This window comes from Nicotiana attenuata, chromosome 2 (genome assembly GCF_001879085.1).
Source record: "Nicotiana attenuata strain UT chromosome 2, NIATTr2, whole genome shotgun sequence".
Classification (NCBI taxonomy): Eukaryota; Viridiplantae; Streptophyta; class Magnoliopsida; order Solanales; family Solanaceae; genus Nicotiana; species Nicotiana attenuata.
Genome location: NC_031990.1, coordinates 60,068,018 through 60,093,125, shown reverse-complemented (window position 1 = coordinate 60,093,125; position 25,108 = coordinate 60,068,018). Strand labels below are relative to the sequence as shown.

General features: G+C 35.2%; 1 protein-coding gene and 1 long non-coding RNA gene across 3 annotated transcripts; both read left to right on the top strand.

Annotated features, from left to right (window-relative positions):
- LOC109211178 lies at positions 6,857-10,587 on the top strand. The gene is made up of 2 exons (XR_002065668.1): positions 6,857-7,972; positions 10,047-10,587. It is a non-coding gene; the product is annotated as an uncharacterized LOC109211178 (long non-coding RNA).
- Positions 16,939-23,934, top strand: LOC109211164 (single myb histone 6). 2 transcript variants are annotated; one of them, XM_019374675.1, is made up of 7 exons: positions 16,939-17,249; positions 17,598-17,795; positions 17,936-18,153; positions 20,149-20,233; positions 21,622-21,705; positions 22,623-22,972; positions 23,639-23,934. In XM_019374675.1, coding segments are annotated over exons 2-7 (888 nt in total). In that variant the 5' UTR covers positions 16,939-17,249; positions 17,598-17,645; the 3' UTR covers positions 23,640-23,934. The 2 variants fall into 2 exon arrangements, with proteins under 2 accessions (XP_019230220.1, XP_019230215.1); XM_019374670.1 differs by having other exon boundaries at positions 16,939-17,452.

The window sequence follows — 25,108 nt, the reverse complement described above, 5'->3', positions numbered from 1 at the left end:
AGTAGGATTCAAGGATCATACACACTTGCTTAGAATAATTTTATAAGGAAAGAACAACATGGACAATCTTAGTTGCTAGGAGTAGATCCGTTATGAAATAGCGTATTCATTTCACTTTAGATCATGCCAAAAGAATGAAGGAAGTGCCTTAACATACCTTAAACATGTTGAGTCCTTAATACCTTCCAAGCAACTCTTCAAACAAGTCAACTCGATCTATCATAGCATAAGGAGATTCAAAATCAGTGTTGAGCAAAAGCTAGTATTAAATACATTAATTAGTCCAATTGCATCGAAAAAATTAGAATAGATAAATATAGTTCTATTTCACACAGAAAATCTAGAACTACTCTACTCTAATTTAATTCGGACCAGAAAACCAGCCTATGGCTCTGATACCAATGAAGGAGCACGCGATAATCTAAATACATTAGATAGCGCGTAAATCGTAAAACGAGAACTTACTTGTTCTTCGTGAAGGGGAAGCAAAAACGAATGAACCGTGGCTGGAATTACTGGTCGGCGGTAGTTGTCACGATGTGTTGGAGCAACCCCAATTCCACAGTCTAAACCCTAGTTCGATTGTGAGATAGAGAGAGCGCTGGAAAAATATTGCTTAGAGTCTCTCTTTAGTGTACACGCTAAGTGTACTTATATAGGGAATATTAGGGTTAACTAATAACCCTATTGGGCCTTAGAGCACCCCTAAACAGATACCACAAGGGTTTGAAGTGATTCCAAAGTGATTACACCATATTTCAACATCAAAACTTAGTTCTAGAGAAGAACAACACCTCTTTGAGGCTGTGTTGTCATTGAGGATTGTTGTGGGCTGTGTTTTGCTGAAATTCCAAGTTGTTGCTACTGGCTAAGGTGAGTATAACAGCCTACTAATTGTGCTTAATCTTGCTTGTATGTTGGTTAAGTTGTTAGGATGATAAACTACAAGATAGTACTTGGATTAGCTTAAGTCACTTCTATGGTGTTGTATTGCTATTGAGGGTTGTTGTGAGCTGAATATAACTTGGATTTCGACTTGAAGTTACTGTAGGAGGTGTGTGTATTGTGTTCTTGCATGTGCTTAAGATTATCTTGATTTTGATTAAGTTAAATGGATGGAGTAGACATGAACTAGTGAATAAAGTTACTAATTGAAGATAGTTGGAGTTGAGGATTATTTCCTTTGTTATAAATATATGGTATACGGATGGAATCATTGATGAATGACTTCATGATCATGTTAATGATACTGTTAAATTAATGTAAGAAGTCTATAAGGGGTGATATGGGTTATACGGATTCCAATCGGAGCTTGCCGCTCGTCGTGAAGTAATTGTGACTTGTTGTTGTTATATGGTGTCTTGTTATTGATATTTATAGGTTGTTGGATTTCCCTGGTTGTTATTGTTGGTATATGGTATTGGAGGAGGCCCTTGTTACAAGGGAGATGTGGACCCAATATTTCCTACACTAGCTATTGAAATTTTCGGAGGCTTGTAAAGGTCGAAGGAAGACCATTATCTCAACATTCTTTGTGGGGGAGGGGGTGTAAATGGGTGGGAGTTTAACCCATAAGTTTGGGATGTTTTTGAAGCCCTATAAGTTTGATATTGTGATACTCACTGTACTTACCTTCTACTCTGCGTCTCTCTCTCCCATTTAGGTTATTTCCATGCTGATGTTGGAAAATGAATTTCGTTACCATTGCTGGAGTGAAAACAGTTGACGATAACATATTGGAGTTCAAAATATTCCCTTCTCGATATAGAAACCCTCTTAAGGTCAACTCCTCATCTGGAGAATCTAAGGATACTTCCTTAAGAGGTATGTTTTCAATTGATTTCTTACTTCAAGACACTGTTATTTCTTTTTCACTCTTTTATTTTTTTCCCCAGTGTCTGTTCAGTTATTTTTCCTTGTTATGGATGAGCTAAACATGACGAGGTACATGGTGCATTCTCTTTGCAGACAATATTGTATTAATCGATAAAACTAGCAAGAGTCTAAATCAAAAGCTCGAATTATGGAGAAGCACTTTTAAAGAGTAGGTATTTTGGATTAGTGGGATTGAGACAAAATACATGCACTGCAGTTTTAGCTAGCGAGATAGGAGTTAAGTTGAGGTGAGAATAGTTGAAATTGAGGTACCTAAATGTAGACAGTTAGATGTCTAGGCTTAATGTTCTATGTAACACATAAGAATAAAGTAGGATGGTTGAAATAGAGGAGTGTTATGTGATGCGAAGACACCTACAAAAGTGAAAGGCAAGTTTTACAATACAATTGTAACACCAACAATGTTTGTATGGGCCTCTAATTCCCAATATATCCACAAGATGAATGTCGCAGAGATGCGAATCAGAAATGATCTCATCCATCAGGATGTGCAAGTAGTGCATATAGAGAATCCAGGCACGTTTTACGTAGGCCTCTAAATGCTTAGATGTGAAAATATTATAACGGCGGCGTTAAAAAAAGAAAGATAGACCTAAAATCACATGGAAAAAAATTATCTTAAAAGATTTAGAATATTTTGGAATCCAGGCGGATCTAACAAAAAATAGAAAACAATCCAAACTAAAAATCAGTATAGACATAATACCAACTAGAAGACTAGTGCTTACTAGAGGACTCTTAATATATTAAAGATATAACCACTAGAGTATATTAGAGAATCCCTAGTGTTAGATAATGAAATATTATGGACCCAAACAGAGCATCTATGATATTAAGAACTCATACCGTCGATTCCAACTAGCTTTGGATTGAGGCATAATTACTACTGTTGTTTGGTCAAGAGGTAATTATGACACCCCTTGTATTCTGCTATGTAAAGAAAATTATGTAAATGATGTAGAATCCATACTACATCAAAGAATCCTTGTAGGAAGAGGAGGGATAGGTTTTCATATCTTTTGGAATCTAGAATTGATTATCAGCACAAACTTTGTGCCGAGATTTTAATACAACTGTTACCATTCTCCAAAAAAGAAAAAAAATTACTATGTTTCATCAAATAGTTCCCATCCTCTATGTAATTGTCCTATTAGAAAATTTTATACTCATGATTCTTCATTTTTTTCAACAAAATTCACACACACAAAATTATTTTTGTAATGTCATTTGTGTTCTTCCAGAAAATAAAGTGTATAAAACACAATTCAGAATATTTACTTTGCTCCCAAATTTCATCTTCAAAGTACCTACATTATCCATTACCACCCAAATAAGTATAAAACTCCATAATCAAGTTAAGTTGGACATATTCAATATCAAATACAACGAAAGTGCGGTAAAAATGTGGGTAAATTAATATCGAAACATATGAAAATATGCGCAACATCAATGCTGAACCTACTTCTTGTCATACCCAAAGTGTAGCTGCACTGGAGACTCTTCCTTCTACAATGAATAGTTTTTTTTTTTGGTCATCTACAATGAATAGTTAGTTCTGATTTTCCGGCATAAAATATTACATGTACCCGCCTGTTAATCTCCTACAGCTTCAAATGCATTGAAGTATTTCCTCTAAATTTTGGTACTTCCTCTAAATTTTTATCAGCGATTTTTCCTTATTGTTATACACGGCCTCACAAAATGTGTCTCATAAAGAGTTATTAATTCCCCTAAAGAAAAATTCTTGTATACCAATTTTTACTCTGAAAAGCATTTTCATTTGCTTGTCTATTGCTGACTACGATGTTGTCTATATGTCGTTTCAGATTGCGAGTGTGCATATTTGTTAATTTCAAGTATGACATTGCATTATGAAATCCAAAACATCTGCTTAAGGATGTTAAGCATAACATTTTACCTGATTTGTGGTTCTTCTGTATCTTTAGTATTGCACTTTGAAAGATTACTGGCATAGAGACAGTGATTTGTTGAGAGACAACTACTGCTACTTGCAAGAGAACATATTCAAAGGTTCCTTACAGAATCTGAAGAATGCAAAGGTTATTTCAGCTTTTTATAGTAGTTGTATCGAGGAAGGTGACAGAACAGAGCTCCCTGGCCTCAATTCTTGACGTCGCTGCTTGAGCGTGCAGTAAATATGGAGAAACTGGTTATAGCCCCAGTGAGCAGGATATGCAACATCTGTCCAACTAATTTCTCAATAGTTATAGAGAACTTGTTAGCTTTTCCAAGAGCCTCTAATAATGCGGTTGTTTCATTAGGACAAGCATCCAGTGTTGACTTTTTTCACGGGGGGTGGAAAGTTTTATATTTGTTCCCCAGAATATTTCGTTCAATTATGTTTGAAACTCTAATAAAAGAATATTTCGTTCAATTATGTTAGTGTAAAGAATCGTTAAACCATCATCAAATTACTTACAAATAAAGGTTTATAGTATCTGCTGCAACTTTTTTTTTTTTTTTGGTAAATAAAAGAAATTTTATTACCAAATAGCATTATGTACGTGAAAGAAGTGAAAGCAAAACTGTAGATGAACATCTTCAATTGGTGCAATCGTCTTGCTAGCCTCTTCTGTAGGGAGCCTCTATAGAAAACCTCTTGAATGATTCTTCTAATAATGGTTCTCGCATTATTTTTTTTTATTTTTTATTTTTTGAAAAAGTCTTTGGTTCCTTTTAATCCAAATGTGATTCTTCTGTAGGGAGCCTCTATAGAGAACCTCTTGAATGATTCTTCTAATAATGGTTCTCGCATTAGATTTTTTTTTTTTGAAAAAGTCTTTGGTTCCTTTCAATCCAAATGTGATAAACACATACTGCCAAGACCATCTTGTACACTTATGCAGATGCATTACTGCCTCTAGCTTGGTTCAGTGCTTATTTTGGTTCCTCTTGCCACTCCTGATCCTGCCTTGTAGCCTGTAGGAATCCCTTGCCATTGTAGGAGCTTCTCCCAAAGCTGTGCAGAGATACTACAGTCCAAAAATAAGCGAGATATGCTTTCAGCTCCTATGCCATACAAAGGACAATTCTTATTTGTGATGATTCCCCATTGCAATAGCCTATCTCTTTTATATGCAGTTCCTCTTAGTATTGTTTACTGATCGAAAGATAATTTTGTAACACTGAGAAAATCAAATAACAAAATATTCGACAAAAATCGACTAAAGCCAAAACCATTAAATTTTGACAGTTTTTGGTTTAGTCTGATTTAAATATTTAGAAAAACTGATTTAATTTATTCGATCTTCTTCTAAGCATGCAACACCCATATTTATGCTCACAAGACCCAGAGTGGCTGCTGAATTATACCCCAACAGATTTTGTATATAGCTGACACGTATCCATAATTCTAGACTATGGATAATAATCATACGCCAGAAAAAAAAAAGTTAATTTTTATCCATGGTCATTGAACTTTTGGGTTTGTTAACCAAAAGTTACTTTTTTTTTTTGTTACGTAAAAATCATTTAACTTTGTGTTCATTACACAAAAGTCACTTTTCTTTCTTTTGTTACACAAAAATCATTTTACTTTGCTCTAGTTATCACAAAAGTCACATTTTTACTTAAAAAGTCTATTATGCCCTTGATATTATATAAACCTTCATATTTATGTAATACCTTCTATATTATATACTATATAATATATTTTTACCTATGTATTTTATTTATAAATAAAATAACTTAATATTATTTTATTTATTATTTTTATAATATATTCGTATATTTAATTTTTTTCTTAACGTTAATTTTCAAGATATATTAGTAGCGTTATTAAATTCGTCAGTAACTTTAATATATATTAGTAGAGAAATAAATCGGCAAGTACATTTTCGTGAGAAAATTCGTAGGTAAACAAACAAAGAAATGAGGAAAAACTTATATATTAATCTGAAGGAAAATCTCTAGGTAACTCTACATGCGAATTTAACTGGGGATATTTTCTTGGGGATTTACCTGCGCCAATTGGTTATTTGGGAAATTACACTACTAGAAATTCGGAAAAACCCGTCATAAAAACACCGACCAAAGCTGGTCGGTAATGGTCAATAACAGTCCAAAACGCGACCATTAACGTGTGGTCGGTATTTTGAAGGTCGGAAGGTCATACCGACCAATGCTAGTCGAAAATTACCGACCAACTTTGGTCGGTCAATTAGATTCAAAAAAAAAAAAGAATTGCTGAAAAAAATTATTTTATAACGCGACTAATATATCTTGAAAATTAACGTTAAAAAAAATTAAATATTCGAATATACAACAACAACAACAACAAAAAAAAAACCAGTATAATCCCACCAGTGGGCTCTGGGGAGGGTAGTGTGTACGCAGATCTTACCTCTACCCTGGGGTAGAGAGGCTGTTTCCAATAGACCCCCGACATCCTTCCCTCTAAGAACTCCCCACCTTGCTCTTGGGGTGGCTCGAACTCACAACATCTTGGTTGGAAGTAGGGGTGCTTACCACCAGAGCAACCCACCTTGTCTAAATTATATATTATAAAAATAATAAATAAAATAATATTAAGTTATTTTATTTATAAATAAAATACATAGATAAAAATATATTATATAGTATATAATATAGAAGGTATTACATAAATATGAAGATTTATATAATATCAATGGCATAAAAGACTTTTCAAGTAAAAATGTGACCTTTGTGATCACTAGAGCAAAGTAAAATGATTTTGTGTAACAAAAGAAAGAAAAGTGACTTTTGTGTAATGAACATAAAGTTAAATAATTTTTACGTAACAAAAAAAAGAAAAGTAACTTTTGAGTAACAAACACAAAAGTTCAATGACCATAGGTAAAATTAACTCGAAAAAAAAATCATACAAACTAAAATGATATAAAGTTGTGGGCCTAAACTAAATAAATATCAACTATGGGACTGATTTAGACGGAATAGAGAACTGCTAAAAACTTGACCCCCCGAATTCTCAGTTTGACCGATCATTTTCCCCTCTTCTTAGCCCTAATTGCGGCACAGTATGTGCTCAGTAGCGGATTAGTATATATAGGTCTCGTTCATTCTTGTAGTGAACTTCAAAAGGAAAAGTAGTGTGACAACCATGGGTGAGCAAGACCAATTTCCTGGCAGTTGTAGTGATGATTAAATGCCAATTTTTTGAAAAACAACCTCAGAAAAAAATGAAGATTCAGGCAGAATGTGCAGAAACTGGCATTGATTGGATCAGTGAGTTGCCTGACTCTCTAATTGTCCAAATTCTTCTCTAATGCCCGTAACAGATGCCTTCAAAACAACTATTCTCTGTAAACGTTGGCAATACCTCTATCGACAACGTTATTTTTGACAGCAGGAAGACCAAGTGGTCTGATAGCTAGGAAGTGGACAAGTTCATTTCCTTCACGGACAAAGTACTACCTCTCCTTTGCTGCTCTAAAATTAAAAAGTTCAGTCTATATTTCCAATTTGGCTTTGTTGTGTCTTATAGTTCCAAAATTGACAAGTGGCTTGAAATTGCTTTGAAGAAAAAGCTGGAGGATGTTGACCTGGAAATATGGTATCATAATCGAGAACCCTATGTCTTGCCACAAGCTCTCTGCAGCAGCTCATCGATTCTTAAATTATATTAATTGAATTGCAGAATGCCAGAAGAATGTGTACTAAATTGGACATTCCTAAAGAGTTTAACGCTAACATATTTGTTTCTCGGGGATGAACAAATAGCATCAAGTTGTCCTCAGCTGGAATCTTTGGAGCTACAAGAATTTTGTGGTTTTCATCGTTTGCATATAACTTCTCCCAAATGTAGGAGATTGCAATTGATCGATTACAAACATCCTGACAAAGGTTGGGGTTCACTTGGACGTGATTGTTCCTTTGAAATAGTTGCTCCATATGTTCAACATATAAAGTTTTCAGGCATTTTGATCATGCGGAAGTTAAGCTTGGGGACCTTTCGTCTTTGGTCCATGCTGATCTTACTTTCTCTGTCGATGCTGTATATGACAAAACCGTACAACATCTCTTGGCAGTATACGTTGTGCTTAATGAGCTAATGGTCCCATGCTGGTTTATTGAGGTCAGTTTTCAGCCCAGGAAATCTCTAGTCTTTTTTATACTGAATATGAATATAGCTCCTCTCTTCTGAATATGAAAATCTCTACTTGTATCAGTGAGTACAATATCTTAAAAACAACATACTAAGAAATGTGCCTGCATTATAAAATAAAAAAAATAAAGAAAAGAACTCAAGTAGACACAGCAAAGTCAGCAAACTAAGAAAAACAGAAGATAAAGATATAACAACAGAAAGAAAAGGTGCCATTCTAGACACCCCTGAATATCTGGAAGACCTAAAACAATACAAAGTTGAGAGCCCATAGACTATAATGCAGATAGAGACAATGGTGCAGATATAAAATTGTCTCTTTTATATGTATAGCTCTAGCAGTAAAGCAGACATAAAAAGGTAAAGCGCTTCTCTTGGCTAAAAGGCAAGCAATGGTAATAAAAGTAAAGCGTAGAGCGGCTAGTTGAGAATTTTTTTTTTTAAATAGGAGCTTTTAGATGAGCCAAACGCACCCAAACAAATCAATGGCCAAAAGGTGACTCATCACTAGTATCGAGTGAGTGAGAAGGAGAAGAGGGACTTACATATATAGGTACTCTTTTGGTGAAGGCCTTTGGTGAATAAAGAGTTGACAATTGAGTAATCACTCATCATTGGTGTGAACATATACATACATATGCACTATTCATATGATCAATGACACAAGACAAAGGGAGAGAGAGAGAGAGAGAGAGAGAGATATTCTTACCGGTTAACGATGAGAGAGGTTTGCTCTCTCGACCAACCACACACTGCTTCCAAATGCATTTCCAAGGCCAAAATGTGATGCTGCCAGAAGATCTCCTAGATTCTACCAAAAAAAGAAGATCTACATACATATGCACTATTCATATGATCAATGACACAAGACAAAGGGGGAGAGGAGGGGGGGGGGGGAGGGAGTGGAGGAGAGGGAGATGGAGAGGGGGAGAGATTCTTACCGGTTAACGATGAGAGAGGTTTGCTCTCTTGACAAACCACACACTGCTTCCAAATGCATTTCCAAGGCCAGAATGTGATGCTGCCAGAAGATCTCCTAGATTGTACCGAAAAACAAGAAAGAAGATCTCCTAGATAGATTGATAGCAGTCTTTGATCGTGAAGTTACCTTCTGCATTTTGTTTCCACAAAAGAGAATCAGCTCTGGAAGATAAAGAGGTAACCATTCGAGCTGATGAAAGCTGTGCCGTTGAAGCAGAAGTGCGGACAAGGTCAAATTCCTGATCATTTATGAAGCGTCTGACACCAAATTCCACCCCTGCTCAGACCACATTTCTGAAACTGTAGCATCCTGCATACGTGCAGTACTGTAAAGAGATGGATACTTCTTCTTCAGCGGTGTTTGGCCTAGCCTAACATCCTCCCAGAACCTTGTCTTCTTCTTAGTTCCAACTTGAAAGAGGTGTTGGCCAAAAAAGAATTCCAGTGAGCTCTAATTTGCCTCCATATACCATAGGGACTGTGTTGCTGAACCTGTCTAGTGATTCAAGGGATAGGAGTCCATATTTTACCGTAACCACAGATCTCCGCAGTAAGCTGTTCCTCTGTATCTTAAAGTTCTTCACTCCAAGTCCACCTGCCTCCTTATCTGTGGTGACTGTTTCCCATCTTACCAAGTTGAAGGTTCGGTGTTCTTCTTCCTTGCCATAAGAAATCTCTCCGAAGTTTGTCAACCTTTTTGCCACTGAAACAGGCATTGGAAACAAAGAGATAGTGTATGTGTGATATTATTCTGAACTTAAAAAAGCTTTGGTTGGAGGTTATCATTACACATTATCATTATCTTAAGACGATTGCACCAACTTCAACTGCAAGTCTGCAACATTCTAGTACTTCCCCTAAAATGTTATCAGTGGTCTATCTCATTATTATACACGTTCTAAATAAAAAAATATTTTCTGAAAATTTTCATTTGCTTCTCTATTGTTGACGACAATGTTGTTTATATGTCATCTCAGATTGTGTGTGTGTGTGTGTTCCTCAATTTCAGTACTATAACAATGCATACTACTTAACCTGATTTGTGGTTCTTCTGTATCCTTAGGGCGATTTCTTAGCCTCGGATGAATTGGACGAAGACAATTCCCTCTCCTTGCATGAAAACATATTCGAAGGCTCCTTACAGAATTTGAAGAATGCAGAGGTTACTTAAACCTGTTGTAGTTGTCATCGCAGAGCTGACACAACAGAGTTCCTTACAGAATTCTTGAAGTCTTTGCTTGAGCATGCAAATAATCTTGAGAAACTGGTTATTGAGCCAGTGCACAGGGGATGCAACATCTCTTCAACCAATATCTCAAAAGTGATAAAGAATTTGTTAGCCTTTCCCAGAGCTTCTAATAGTGCAGTTGTTTTCTTAGGATCAGTCTCTGGTGTTGACTTTCCTGGGGAGCAGAAACTTTTCTATTGACCTTGTTTGTTCCCCAGAATATTTTTTTCGACAACTTTTGGAACTCTAATATTTTCGTATGCGGTCAATGTATAGAATTGTTAACCATCAACTACATAAGTAACTGATAAAGAAGATAAGTAATCTGCTATAATTGATTGAACTATTGTGATAGTGTAAATTCTGAATTGTTTTACGTTATCAATGTATGTGATGTAGGGCTGTGCATAATTTGGTAAATACCGACTCACCGTACCAAAATCGAAAATTTTGGTATTTGGTGTTCGATATTTTGGTATTTGTTATGGTATTTGGTTTAAGTTTTAAAAAATATTGGTATTAGATATGGTATTTGGTATTTTAAAATGAAATATCGAAATACCGATACACCGAAATATATATTATATTACACAATATACATATTATTAGTTATAACATAAATATAAAAATCTAAAATTTTACTTTCCTTTATTTTCTAAGTTCATCAATTAACTCTAAGCAAGTAACAAGATATTTCTAATGATCAAATTTATTCTTTTATGTACAATTTTCTCTCTCTAAGTTGGTATTTGCTAGTTTTGGACAAAATTTTTGTCAACAAATGTTTTTAGTTTTGTACTTTTGAGTACGTTAATTTAGATTATTACAGTCTATGACTCTATGCACTAGTTAGTATTCGAACCGAATAAACTGAAGTTACCAAACCGAATAAACCGAAACCAAAAGGAGAAAAACCAAACCATACCGAATTTAATTAGGTACGGTATTGGTATTGGTATTGCATTTTGAGAAACCGAATACCGAAAATGCCGGCCAAAATTTCACGGTATAGCCAGTTTTCGGACTGGTCAATCAAAAATAACCAGCGTTTACCAAGTCAATGAAAAATAGCCACCGTTTTGCTGCAATAGAGACCGGTCCAGCATAATATACTGGAGTTCGTGCACTTGTGTATGAACTCCAGCATATTATGCTGGACCGGTATACTTTGCTGGCTCCAGTATAATATACTGGAGACTGGAGCACTGGTGCTCCAAACTCCAATATATTATACTGGACCATTATACTTGCTGGAACTCCAGTATATTATGCTGGAGTTCTAGTGTATTTATGCTGGAACTCCATCATATTATGCTGGAGTTCCAGCATACTATCCTGGAACTCCAGTATAATATGCTGGAGTTCAAGTTTACTTATGCTGGAACTCCAGCATAATATACTCGAGTATTTTTCGGGTTTTGAGCAGTGTTTTCGCTCAGATTTATCTTTACATAAAAAGTGGCTAAATTTCGATTACTTTTGAAATTGGGCTATTTTTGAACGACCAGTTATAAATCTGGCTATTTTTAAAAATATCCCAAAATACCGTACCGAAATATCTAAATACCGTACCGTATCGAAGGACGAGCATCCCGAATATGATGTAAGCCATATTTGATATGCTTTCCTTCCGTGCTAAAAGTTGTCACGGCTCAATTCTTTTTAATTAGATAGGGGCAGGAGAAAGGAGAAATTGGGGTGGAGATTATTAAGGTCAACGTGGTGAAAGTTTATGTAGCCAACCAATTGAACTATTAAGGGGTTGTTTAGTATGATGAATAAGTAAAAATAATTTTCGAATAAAAATTTAGTACCGCCTTATGCCCTGTTTGGTTACTAATTCAGAGATAAGTTATTTCAGGATTAAAAATAGTATTGGAATAATTTATACCTGCTAGAGGGTGGAATAGTAATCCTATGATTAGTTATCCTAGGATAAACAGTAAAATTGATAATCATAGGATTAATACAATATACTCCCCCGTTCACTTTTACTTATCCACTATGAACTTTACACGCCCCTTAAGAAATAATAAATGAAGTGTATAATTTAATTTGATACTCATATTAATTGATGCATATTTTTAATGGATTTGAAAAAATGATTTGAAATGAGTAATTAATATTGTGGGTATAACAAGAAAAAATAAATTGTCTTCTCTTGATATGCTAAAAGTGACAAGTAAAAATGAACGGAGGAAGTATTAAACAATTAATAAGAAATAATACCAGGATACTAATACCAACAAACTAATCTCACTATAACCAATTTCACCATAACTAATCCCAAAATAACTTATCTTCGAACCAAATAATCTTTTTTAATGTACTACATATTAACTAGTGTTATAAAATAAAGACTTTAAAGTAAAGAAACCGAAGACAAGTATAGAGAGAGAGAGATTGATGTATTATTCAACTTTCAAAAACTCATGTACATAATGAACTGAAATCTCCTCTATTTATACTTATCTTCGGAACAAATACTTATCCACTTCAAGTGATCGAACAACCATTGGTGTATTCAATGGGTGCGCTTTGTCCATGTAAAAGCGTTTTAAGACCCTTCTGTATAGGCATATTGATGGATAAAGATCCCGTCTGCTAAATGTTCAATTTGCAGACCAAGACAAAGTTTTGTCTTCCCAAGATCTTTCATCTCAAATTCTTTCTTAAGATATTCAATTGCCTTTTGGAGCTCTTCTGGAGTTCCAACAAGATTTATGTCATCAACATAAACAGCAAGTATAACAAATTCTAAATACGTGAACAAATAACATCATATATGTAACTTTCTTTCAACAAATATTCACTGAGGCGATAATACCATATACGTTCAGATTGCTTTAAACCGTACAAAGATCTTTATAATTTGATCGAGTACATTTTCTGAGACTTTGAATTATATACTTCAAGCATTTTAAATCCTTCAGGGATCTTCATTTAGACTTAATCAATGAGTCATATAGGTTATGCCTTGTATTTAAATGGCATGACATCTTCAGGTGTCTGGACTACTGGTCCGATCCTAACAATATTTTGCAGTATTGTGCACTATATTGTATCAAATATATCGTCGACGATCACTTTGTATCGGTTCGTAAGCGACATAACTTGTTGAGATCTCATCACTCTCTTTATTTTCATGTACCTAAACTTCTTCTGGAGTTTCATGAAATATTATGTCGTGGGCTCTTCTAGAGCTTATTTCCTCCTCGTTATGATCATTTTGATCATTAGCTCCTTATCATTTTTCAAGGATTGTTACCTTTGGAACTGACTGGTCTACCACGCTTCATGCGAACAGTAAACTCTATCCTTCAGGGACTTTAAATTTTAATAGGAGCATTTGCAACTGAAATATGATATTTGATTTTGGATCAGCATATGCTTCTGACATTTGACTTGAATTATCTTCTAAGTGAGGATCATATTAATGATAATTCGATTCATATTTTCAGCTGTTTATTCTATCCCCCAAATGTTAGAAAACTAACATATATTCCCAATCTTCTTTGGGAAATATATCTTTGTGTATTGTGGTAGAGAAATTAATCATATACCACACATCAAAAGATAGTAAAAATATTTGGTTTCTGATCTTAAACCAATTGTGAGGGGAGGACTTATCATATATTGTTGGTCTGATGCATACAAGTGCTGCTATATGCAATTTAGAAAATCTTAGACCAACACATGAAACTTTGTTCTCATAAGTAATGGTTTAGCCATTAGTAGGAGGCATTCAATGCTAAACCAGCTTGGATATAAACCAGCATTATCAAGATAAACTATCTTGATTTCATAATCTGAAAGTTATGCTCTTAATTGAGAAAAGCAATCTCAAATGCCAAACTGCAGGTTGACAATAAACATACATGCAACCATCTTATATATGCATCAATAAGTGGTTCACATGACAGGTGAATGGGCCCATATTCACCTTTTATATATTTTAGAATCAGGGGTCTTAGTCCCAACTTTAGCCGGTATAACCAATTTATTATGAGAACAAATAGCACAAGAGAATTCTCGAAGAATCTTCTAGTTCTTCAATATATGCTTATCTAAATTCTCAAATAACTCATTTAAAAATGGCAAATGAAAACTTCAAGTTTATCATGACATGTGCTATCTCTTATGGCATAAATTTTTGCATTAGTAAACTTCTGGTTTACTATGATACATGATGTAGTACAAATTGAAGAATAAGGTGGGTAACTTCTCATATACATATTATTTTACCCCCTGTGATTGTGGAAACGTGAAGATTTTCAATCTTCCAATCATTTGTAGTTTCAATATAATAGCAGGTTGTATTAGTAAACTTCGGGTTTACTATAACATATATTTTGACCACAATCTATAATATGAATGATAAATTTGCATATAAGCTCTTCGGGAGCCTTCAATTTATTTTCCACAATCAAATATTATTCAGACACTACTTGTATCATGTGTCTTCTAGACAAACAGTTAGCTATTCAAGAGTTTTTGATATATTTTGTACTATCAAATATTGCTCAAACACTTCTGGTATCATGAGAGAAAATTATAATCAAATGAACAATATAAAGACAATTCTAAATTTATAAAATTAAGAATTTCAGTATTTTTACCACCAACTTTGTGACAAATGTCTCCTTCAGGGAGAAACACCATTAACATCTGAATATTTTATATCAAAGCGGCAACCACATAGTCATTACATCCTTCAGGGAAAGATACACGAGTTGTTATTTCCTTGGGGAACTCAATAATTAACCATAGTGTACTGATGTGGTTGTAGTAGAAAGCATTCTACAAGAATACTTTTGCCTTGGAATGATATTTAATAAAATTTTCCAAGATATTTTACGTACAACGGGTACGTGCGATAATGATCTTTATGCCACAAAAAATAAGGTTTTATATCCTTTGTTATTCTACCTCTTTAGGAGTGAATTGTGGTATTTACATCGCTTTATAATATTTGCCTGCTTCAGGAGGAAATTTCAATTGTTTACTACTTCAGGGGAAAATTTGAAATACAAAAGATTAAGGATATGTTCTCTCAATCGTATTACCTCTTCTGGAGGTGAGTTGTGATATCTTCACAATCAAGAGTGTGTTCACATTCACAAGCTTTATTAATATTGTCACATTCACTTCTGGGAATTAATTAATATTTATCAAAGTTCTCATCCTTCAGGGAATGAAACATAATTATCTGAACGCGCATTAATCACACAAATTGTGTGATGTCTTAGAAGCTCCTTTACGATAATGCTACTTCAGGAGCAAATCGAGGCATGCATGTACTATAGAGAAATTTTCTCTAACTTATCTTCAATTGTAACCATGGAAAGCCTAAATTATCACTTCTGATGGTCATGGGCATAAACCACTTCTGGTGGTTATCAAAATTTAGTTACAATGAGATATGCGAAACATAACCACTTCTGGTGGTTGTATATTTCTTGCAAACTCTGCTGGAGTTTAAGTGGATCTAACAACGTTATCCACTTTGTAATCCTCTATTAAGATAATAAGGATGAAAACAAATACCAAAATAGGTATTGTATATGTAACACATAACCAAGCAGGCGATGCTAAAGATATTAAATCAAATATAAGTAAAAAGCTCAAATTACTTTACACAAATTTGACCACTCCAGACGTAAGTGATATCCACATCACTACTATCTGAGAAGAAAAGTTAATCACCTCAAGTTCCACTTAATATATCAATCTTTTAGATTCAGCAGCGTTAACTTCATTATCACCTGCCATGACTGCAATTGAAGCACTAAACCAATTCGATCTTTAGATTTAAGTGCATCGAAAAAGGATAAAAGGGAATTGGGAATAAAGAGAATTGAAAGGATTAAGATTGATACAAAGGTGATTAATGAAGAAAAAACAGAATCTTGGGCTTGCTTCTCTGTCAATGATTGGGAAGTGGAAGACGGTGATGAATTTTTCAGGACAACGGAGGATGAGATTAAAGATTCCCAAGCACCGATTAGTATGAATCCGCCACCGGCTACAGTATAAGAGAATAGCCCCATTGTTGACTTTGATTTTCTTTGCTTTCTCGTTTTGAGTTTCAAACAACACTGAAATAGAAATTAAATTCGAAGTAAGTACTCAAAATGGCAGAGTCTCGTGCTGATAACGTGTTATAAAATAAAGACTTTAAAGTAAAGAAACCGAAGACAAGAATAGAGAGAGATTGATGTATTATTCAACTTTCAAAACTCATGTACATAATGAACTGAAATCTCCTCTATTTATAGAAGAAAGGAAGCTGCTGTGTAAGCTGCTAGTGCAAGCTGCTGTGTAAGCTGCTAGTGCAAGCTGCTACTGCAAGCTGCTCTGTAAGCTGCTTGTAAACTGCTACTGTATCAGATATAGATAATCTTCTACCGGGGATAATATTTATCAATAACGGCGTACCGAAATGATAAGCTTCTTCAGGAGGCTTATTTTCAATAGAGTACTAAATAAATAAATATATTTTCGGCGGATTCCCATATGGATAAGCTTCTTCAGGAAGCTTATTTACAACGGATTACTAAATGAACATCCATAATATAATATATTTATAACAACTAGTAACTAATACGGGTAAATTGTTTTATCAGAAATTTTTTAAATTATTTTATCATATCAAATTTTGTAGATCCTTTTACGTGACATGAAAACTATATATAAACAGTTTAATATTTCGTCGCTAACTGGAGTATCATTATAGCTGTAAAAAATAGAAAAATTCATCCCCAAATGTATATTTGTAGCCGAAAAGGTTTCGAGAAGAAAATGACATTTTCCTTTTTCCATTGTCTGTTCGGTGGGGATATATTTCGCGGCAAGTAATTCGATTGATAGAAAAGAGAAGGCTGGTTGCAATTTGGCGCGGTCTCAAATTCATTCTCGCGTCTAGGGTTTCAAATTCAATCTTTTATCCTGGTCTCGACGAATTACAATGGGTTAACTGCTGTTCGGCCAGCAGTTATTTCTGTCACGTCAAAAATTCTGCACCACATTTTCTTTCTGGTGTGATTCAATTCATTTTTTCAACCACATGCATATATTACCTGGGCTCTTTGCTCCTTTTAAGCTTGAAATGAGCACCTCCATAGTTTTTTGCTTTCTTTTTTATTCTTTAATACTGAAATTTTAGACTGGTGTTACTTTTTTTTTTTTTTTTGAACAGCATGTAGCTGCTGAATATTCCTATGCGCTCGTGTACAGAAACAGTTAACAAATGAATATCTTCTGTCATATAATTTCAGATTATAGTTTGCCCTGCTTATGTTCTTATTGATCATTTATTCTTGGGTATTTACTTTTCTTTTGCCACATTCAGTTATTTGTTTATTGAAAAGTGAGATGGCTCTATAGGTAGGGAAGCTCAATTCTGCGTCAGTGTCAAAAAGGCATCAACCTATTATGGGTGCACCAAAGCAGAAGTGGACATCAGAAGAAGAAGCTGCCCTTAAGTTGGGTGTTGCTAAGTATGGGGTTGGCAAGTGGAGCACCATACTCAAAGATCCAGAGTTTTCTGGTGTGTTGCGTTCTCGTTCAAATGTGGACATTAAGGTATTGGACAACACAGTTAACTTATGTTGCTTGTTACCTATTGGGGAAGCTTATACTTTCTCCAGCTGGAATATTTGTGTTTTTCCCATAGTTATGCTCAAAGTAAAGTTGCTCTGATGGACCTGGTCTTGATTGGACAGGATAAATGGAGAAATCTACATGCTATGGCTAGCGGGCGGGGTTCTCGGCAGCCAGGAAGGACTGGGTATAAAAGCATTCAGCCAACAGTGAAACATGTTGATAGTGCCTTACATGTTAGCGCTATGTTTGAGAATGGTATAGAAGTTCTTGGTGCTAAATCTCTTGCAGCATCCTATGAAAAGGTGGAGGATGTTGGTTCTAAGGAGGCGATTTCAAGGTTATTATGCTATCCATTCCTTGAACTGTTTCATATTTTAAACTTGGATCCTTCTAAATGGTCTTAAAGTTCATCATTGTGCTTGAAGAGCTGTTGCAAGAAAAATTCAAGCCACTCTTATGTGATTTCTTGATGCGGACATCACTAGTAAGAAGATATTGCACATACTTTTTTGGAAGTGAAATCACTAAGATGAACCTTTACTAAAGCCACCTTGGCATATAATTTGAGACATTGCTTTTGGAGAATGTAAAGTTTAACATTCTTTCACCAAAAGTACTTTATGAGTTAGTAATATGTTTACTTGTAAGGTATTTAATGCGGAAGCCATTTTAGTTCCTGATGTTTCATCATCTATTTCATCGGGAGAACTTTGCAACTAAGTCCATATTTCAAACCATTGATTTTAAATGCATCTACATATTAAATAACACTGTTATCTCGGAAAAAGCATGGCATCTATCTTCATATACATTTTGTTTCACGTTCCTTTGGAAGATCAAATGGGCTCCTGTCTGTTTGGGAAGCTTATCAGAAGTAAGAGAAGTGGTTTTGGTATTATAAGAGTAGGTTCTGGTTGTTACTGTAGATTCTAGGCCTAACGTTTCAGCTTGTTTTATCATTTTTAATTTGTCATTTGTTTTTTTGGAAGAATCTTAGCATTCAACTCAAAAACCTTTAAGCATCGGTGATATAACCCAAAATCTTTGTAAATACCTTTGGATGTCCTCTTGTACTTGATGTAAGCCACAGTGTAACTCAACATCTTGTCTCACGTGTAACCCAATTTTAGGGTTCACATGTGACGCTTAATGCAGGCTTACATGTGTTAAGTGTGATAATGGGGCTCGTCAAAAGTTGGCTCCGGTACCATATTAAAGAATTTGAGTTTTAACTCAAAATCTTAAGACAATAAGTGGAGTAACCCAACATTATAACTCAACACTCAACAGTTCCATTGAATTTTACATGCAAATGTGAGAATCTTTTTGTTAACATAAAGTTATAATATGTTGAAACTGCTTTTTGTTAACACCATGCTTCAAGTCTTGGGAATAGTCTGTCTTTAGAACAAGAAAGTTATAATATGTTGAAACTGCTTGACGATTACATATTAGCATTTGTCTTTTTGTTATACCCCGTTTTCCGTTTTACTTTTCCATATCCTTGTTTGGTGTTCAATCTAGGTTGGTTACAGGCCCTCTTCTAATTTTATTCTTCTACTCAATGATCATGCTGTCCTTGAAAAAAATATTATCACCAAGCCTGCAATGTTGCTTTTACTGATCGATTTTTGCATATTAAGTCCAATCAACATATGAAGTCATAATTTAGTAGTAGTGTTTGACTCCTTGTTTTCTACCTTCTGAGAATAATTTACTGCTTCAGTATTGTCACACACGTAAAATAAATGCTGAAAGTGTCCCACCTTTAGCATTTTAATGTTTAGATTAGGCATTTCTCACAATTTGACATAGTATTAGAGTCTTGATTCGGCGTTTTACCATCATGCACAAGAAAATATTTTGTGCTTGACCTAATAAAAGAATTAATTCATACTTGAGGGGTAAAAAAGGGCAACCCGGTGCACTAAGTTCCCGCTATGCGCAGGGTTCGGGGAAGGACGGACCACAATGATCTATTGTACGCAGCCTCACCCTGCATTTCTGCAAGAGGATGTTTCAACGGCTCAAATCCGTGACCTCTTGATCACATGGCAACACTCTTTACCAGATATGCCAAGGCTCCCCTTCATAGTTCATACTTGAGGGGTGATTGCTACAAATCTAACATATTATTTTCATGTGCTTGACCTATGAAAAAGAATCAGATTCGCACATGAGGGGTGTGATGTAGATATAAAATAAAAAAATAAAAGTGACCCCACTCTAATTATTTAATCTTTTACATGAGTTTTTTCACGCAATACAATAGGTATCTGCGCTTAGATTGCAATTTGAATGGACCTTTCTGGGGCATGATTTTTTATTGTAGATTGGATGATCTTATATTGGAGGTGATAGCTGGATTGAAGGAACCACGCGGGTCTAGTCGAACAACAATTTCTTCGTACCTCGAGGTATTGCTTCCATTGTTTTACCACATAACGTGCAAATATAGGATAAGGCTTAGTGGAGAGAGTTCAATGATTTGAAAAATTTATAAATCTTGTTAAATACTATTTTAAGGCATTTGTATTAATGTTGTCTCTATTGGTACGCCTTAAACTATTTTATCAATCTGCTGGGAAATACTTCTGTGCTTTTAATTCTGCCTAATTGAGCATTTTCCCAACAATCGTCCACCTTTTTCCTTTTGAACTAGATCCACCTTAAACACCTAAAATGGAGCAAAACACCCTTTAATTTTTCCAAGAAGGCAAGAACTTTGACAAATGGACAAACGAAAAGATCTCCTTTTCTCTAATGTTGCCTAATCTCTTATTTGCCAATACACTAGTGTCAACGAGCATGACATCATAGTTGATACTTTGTATGGATCTCGATAAAATACTAAATACCTACAGAAGTTGAACATACCCATATCGATCGCGCATTCATCTTCATTGCAACATAGCTTCTCCCCTTGGCTAGGCTTTATGTTGTTTCGTCAAACAAACCTGTAATGAATGAAGATTTGTAAATTATGGGGTAGTCCAGGTACTGGTGGGAAGAAAGATTGGTATAGAAAGTGGAATGGAGTTCTATGAATGATATGTCATATGTGAGAAGGATTTAAATTTGATGGGTTCAACCTTTAAGGTTCTTAGCACCAAATACATTTTACTTTATTATGGGTTCAGAATTTAACACTTCTATACTTTTACCTCTCTTCTCTCACGTGCAAACACACACACACACATAAAGCATAAAACTATCCGTCACATATGGGTGTAAGCGAATTAATCAGAAATTGGGTTAAGATGATAAAAGGGAAACTAAGACCGCCAACAACCAATTGGCAAGCTCATTATCCACCAAGTTGGATTGTGCATCCATGTCAACAGAGGCAGATACATTCATATTTACTGGATTATATATTCTATGTTGAAGATACTGGGTTCAGTTAATCCATTAAATATGACTGCCTCTTCTTCTGCTGACATGGATTCACAATCCAATTTGGTGGATAATGAGCTTGCCAAATGGTTGTTGGGGGCCTTAATTTTCGTTTTTTCATCTTAACCCAATTTCCAATTATTTCACTTACACCCATATGTGAGCATTGGTTTATGCTTTATTTTTTAAGTTAGATGGATTTAGCTTTTCCAAAGGGAAAAAAGAAATAGAAAGTTGTCGGAAGTTGCTCGTTTGCCTAAAGTTGAAGAGCCTTAATTAATTTTTTTACTTTTGCTCTCAGTTACTTTGGACTTTCATGATATTTCAACAAGGGTATGGACTTTGTGAATGCTACTGCATTCTTTACACTTTTAGGTGTCAGTAACTTCATATCTTTCTTTGCTTAAAGGAACGCTTTGTGGCACCTCGAGACTTTGAAAAGCTGTTAGTTGCAAATTTGAAGGTGATGGTTGAAAACGGAAGACTGATAAAGGTAATGGAAGTGATGAAAATCTCCTCTTTTGGTCTTCAGGTCAGGTGCATTGGCTGTACATCAACAGATGCTTATAGGCTATTCCATCTTGATATAGCTTTGAAATCACTAATTGCTACTTCGTGATTAGGAGGACAATTCTAAGATAATAGTTGTGTGATTATTTTGAGAGGATTGTCATCTAGTAATCTCAGAGGACCTACGTATAACTTGCATTATATTTATGTGTTGCTTTTGGTGTTCTTTTTTTTGGTATCAATGTTCCACTTTTGTCCTTCTATCCCTGTTGGGAATGGAGTTGGTGTAGGTGTCAGGAGATAATCATGGCCCAAAAGATTTAATAAGTTAGTTGAATTCCACTGTCGCAAGACATTTAATTGTTAATGGTTAGTGTGAAATCTGTGGAGTCATGAAGAAGATGGGAAACTGCTAACTTAACTAGAGGAAGTGATATTATTTTATGTCAAGACTATAGTATCATGTCTGTTCTCGGTCTTAAGCTTGATCTTCACTGCAGCATCATGCCAAGCTGTTTCAGTGACGGAAACACTGAGAGGTAAGGCAACTGGGAGTTTATTATTCTTTGGCTGCATCAATTTGTTTGGTTTGTGGTACCATTTTCTTTCTGTTATGAACCCTCCCCTGAATTATGAAGTCCCTTATGTTGAACAGTTCAGAAATAGGTTGCTCAGCATGGTTGCTGAGTAAAATTCTTTGATTTAAGTTACAGTTGTGAAAATTTATTATGTAAATGCATTTATCTTTCTGAAACTGAGAGCTTTTGTGCATTTTTCCTTTTATTTATGCGTCTCTATAGAAGATTAGAGTTCAGACAAGCAGTGAATTGATAGCCCCACAATGGGTAAGCTCTGTTAATTGTTAATTTTGGATATTAATGCTTGTATTCTTATTGATAGGCGAAGCATCAGTACAGGATTTCACCAGGTGGAGTATCATCTGATGCCAGGGGCAACGATTTCCTATTGCTTCTGGAGGAGAAGCAGAAGGATTCCCCAAAGCTTGAAAACAATGGAGTTAGAATACTTACTAAAGCACAAATTGATGCAGAGTTAGCTCAAATGATGAGCATGAGCGCGGAAGAGGCTGCCGCAGCTGCTACACAAGCAGTTGCAGAGGCAGAAGCTGCTACTGCTGAGGCAGAAAGGGCAGCTAGAGATGCGGAGAAGGCTGAAGCAGAGGCAGAAGCGGCACAGTGCTTTGCTGAAGCAGCATTGAAGGCATTGAATCCTCGAACTGTCCGTGTGTGGTAAGCTTATCTTCTAAGTTACCTTTTCATTAATGTTCTCTAAATGTTAATAAAAGGTAATCGAGCAATTTTAGTTCCATCTTAAGCAAAGAGTCAATCAACTATGCCTTAAATTTCAAATTACTTGGGGTTGGTTTATAACGTCACCGTCCATGGGGATCAAACCATGACCACAATTTCAGTTCCTGTTTGGATTTGCTAATGTATAAGACATGATGGATGGAGTAACAAAAGTGGACTTGCTTTGGTCCTATGAAGGAAGAGGTCTTGTATATTCAAATATCTTTTGGATTTCTAATCTGTATTCCATTTCAAGTATGAAGCCAACCTTTTGCCTTCTAATGTAACCCAATTATTAGTTACTCGCTCTGTTGCCAAGAGTGATTTACCTGCATAGTACCATCTTTTTTTTTTTTTTTGGTGTGGGGCGAGGGCAGGGGGTTGATCACGTTGCCTATGAAGTAAAGAATTACGTGGCCTACTGTTTTATCTCACCTTCAGTGGTCTCACAATCTATCCTTTTTGTTTTTCATTTAATACTAACTAGTATATCATAAGTTTGTTTATATTTCACTATATCATTATGCTCGGAACTTAATCCTTTGGTTGCATATAAGATTTTGAATTCTTATCACCTCTTTACAATTTCTTTTTTTGCTTATGCAGATGGATCTGGATTGCAACAGCTAGGGTGTACATCTATCCAGCTTAAATATCACTGTAGATATGTGAATAGATTTGTAAATATGGATAATTGTGTCCATTGGCAGGTGATATTGAATGTCATTGGGGTCATTGGCAAGAGAGCACTAGAAGTTGGTGCTTTTATTTTTGTACATATACCCTCTTTTGTAGTCTGTTTGGGTGCAAACTGTACAGACAGCTAGTTGACTGGCCATGGAACCCTATTAAATTTTTGGTGATGCTATGAGGATATAAAATTATAGTCTTGGTTCATTTTAGTTTTTTGACAGTAAATGAGTCTAACTATCAGCAGCGCTTGCACATAAATCGATTAATCTCCACAAAATAATCGTGCATTAATATCTTTCGAATGCGAAGACCAATTTCTGGCATTCGTTGGATCTGAACTAATAGCAATGAAGGATGGCTACCCAGCGAGCTTTTCTAGTATTACTATACGTGTCAATTAGCCAGGCTCCCTGTTCATTTGCCAATGCATCCATTGGTAAGGTTAAAAATAATTTGTGTATGCGAGATATGAACGTAAAGTGCATATTTTCTATCTCCTTTCCCGAAGAGCTGATGTGGACTTTTGAGGAATTTTTGATTCAAAACTTTCTATAGCCACACCCCTTTTCAACTGTCTCAAAACGAAAATCAACCTACATTCTTATTGCGACCAACAAATAAATCAAAAATTAAAATGCGAGATGGCTCGACCAAGTACGAAGATGAAGATTTAAACTCAGAAATTATGTCCTAAAACTTGCTGCTGTATTATCAGGGAGTCAAGGACCCTGAATCTCCTGAAACCTCGTGTACTTACTCTGCTAAGTTCCTGTTTTCAATTCTACACCAAGTGCAAGCAAAAGTCCACTTCTAAAAGGGACATATGATTTTGATTACTATGCAACTGTTTTAAATCTGCCCATGAAATAAAATACTTATACCAAAAACCAAGAAATGGGTTGGAATTTACTTTAGAAACCAGTGATATCTCGGTCACATTGTTCATAGATGACAAACAGAGACTTGAGCTAAACTAAAGGTCATGAAAGAACTACTGCACAAAAGATGCTGAACATATTAGAGGGTAGATCCCAAAGAGTTTGCATTCAAAGAAGCAACTTCTATCCTAATAAAGGGATAATAGTTTGTAATTTATCAAGTCATTCTAGTTAAAATAATCCTTTCCATGAAAACACAGACATTGACAGATTGTGAATGCAAAAGAAAATGGCTACAACTGAACTAAGGCATCCAAGACACAAGTAGGGCCACTCAGATAAGCAATAATCAAAGAAGAATAATATATTAAGTGCTAATCAAGAGTATCCCACATTCAATTTGGGGAGAGGCATACTGATGGCCACCAAATGAAGACTCATCATAAGGAGCAAGTAAACAAATTTCTAAGAGAATCTTGTACACTTGCAGGTTGACTACTAAAGT

What these genes read in the sequence shown, in the direction of transcription:
- LOC109211164 (XM_019374670.1), top strand. Translation starts at nt 17,432, where the DNA reads ATGCGCTCGTGTACAGAAACA. An exon ending in TGCGCTCGTGTACAGAAACA is followed by an intron (nt 17,453 to 17,597) that starts GTTAACAAATGA and finishes ATGGCTCTATAG; the next exon opens with GTAGGGAAGCTCAATTCTGC. An exon ending in AAAACGGAAGACTGATAAAG is followed by an intron (nt 21,706 to 22,622) that starts GTAATGGAAGTG and finishes TCTTATTGATAG; the next exon opens with GCGAAGCATCAGTACAGGAT.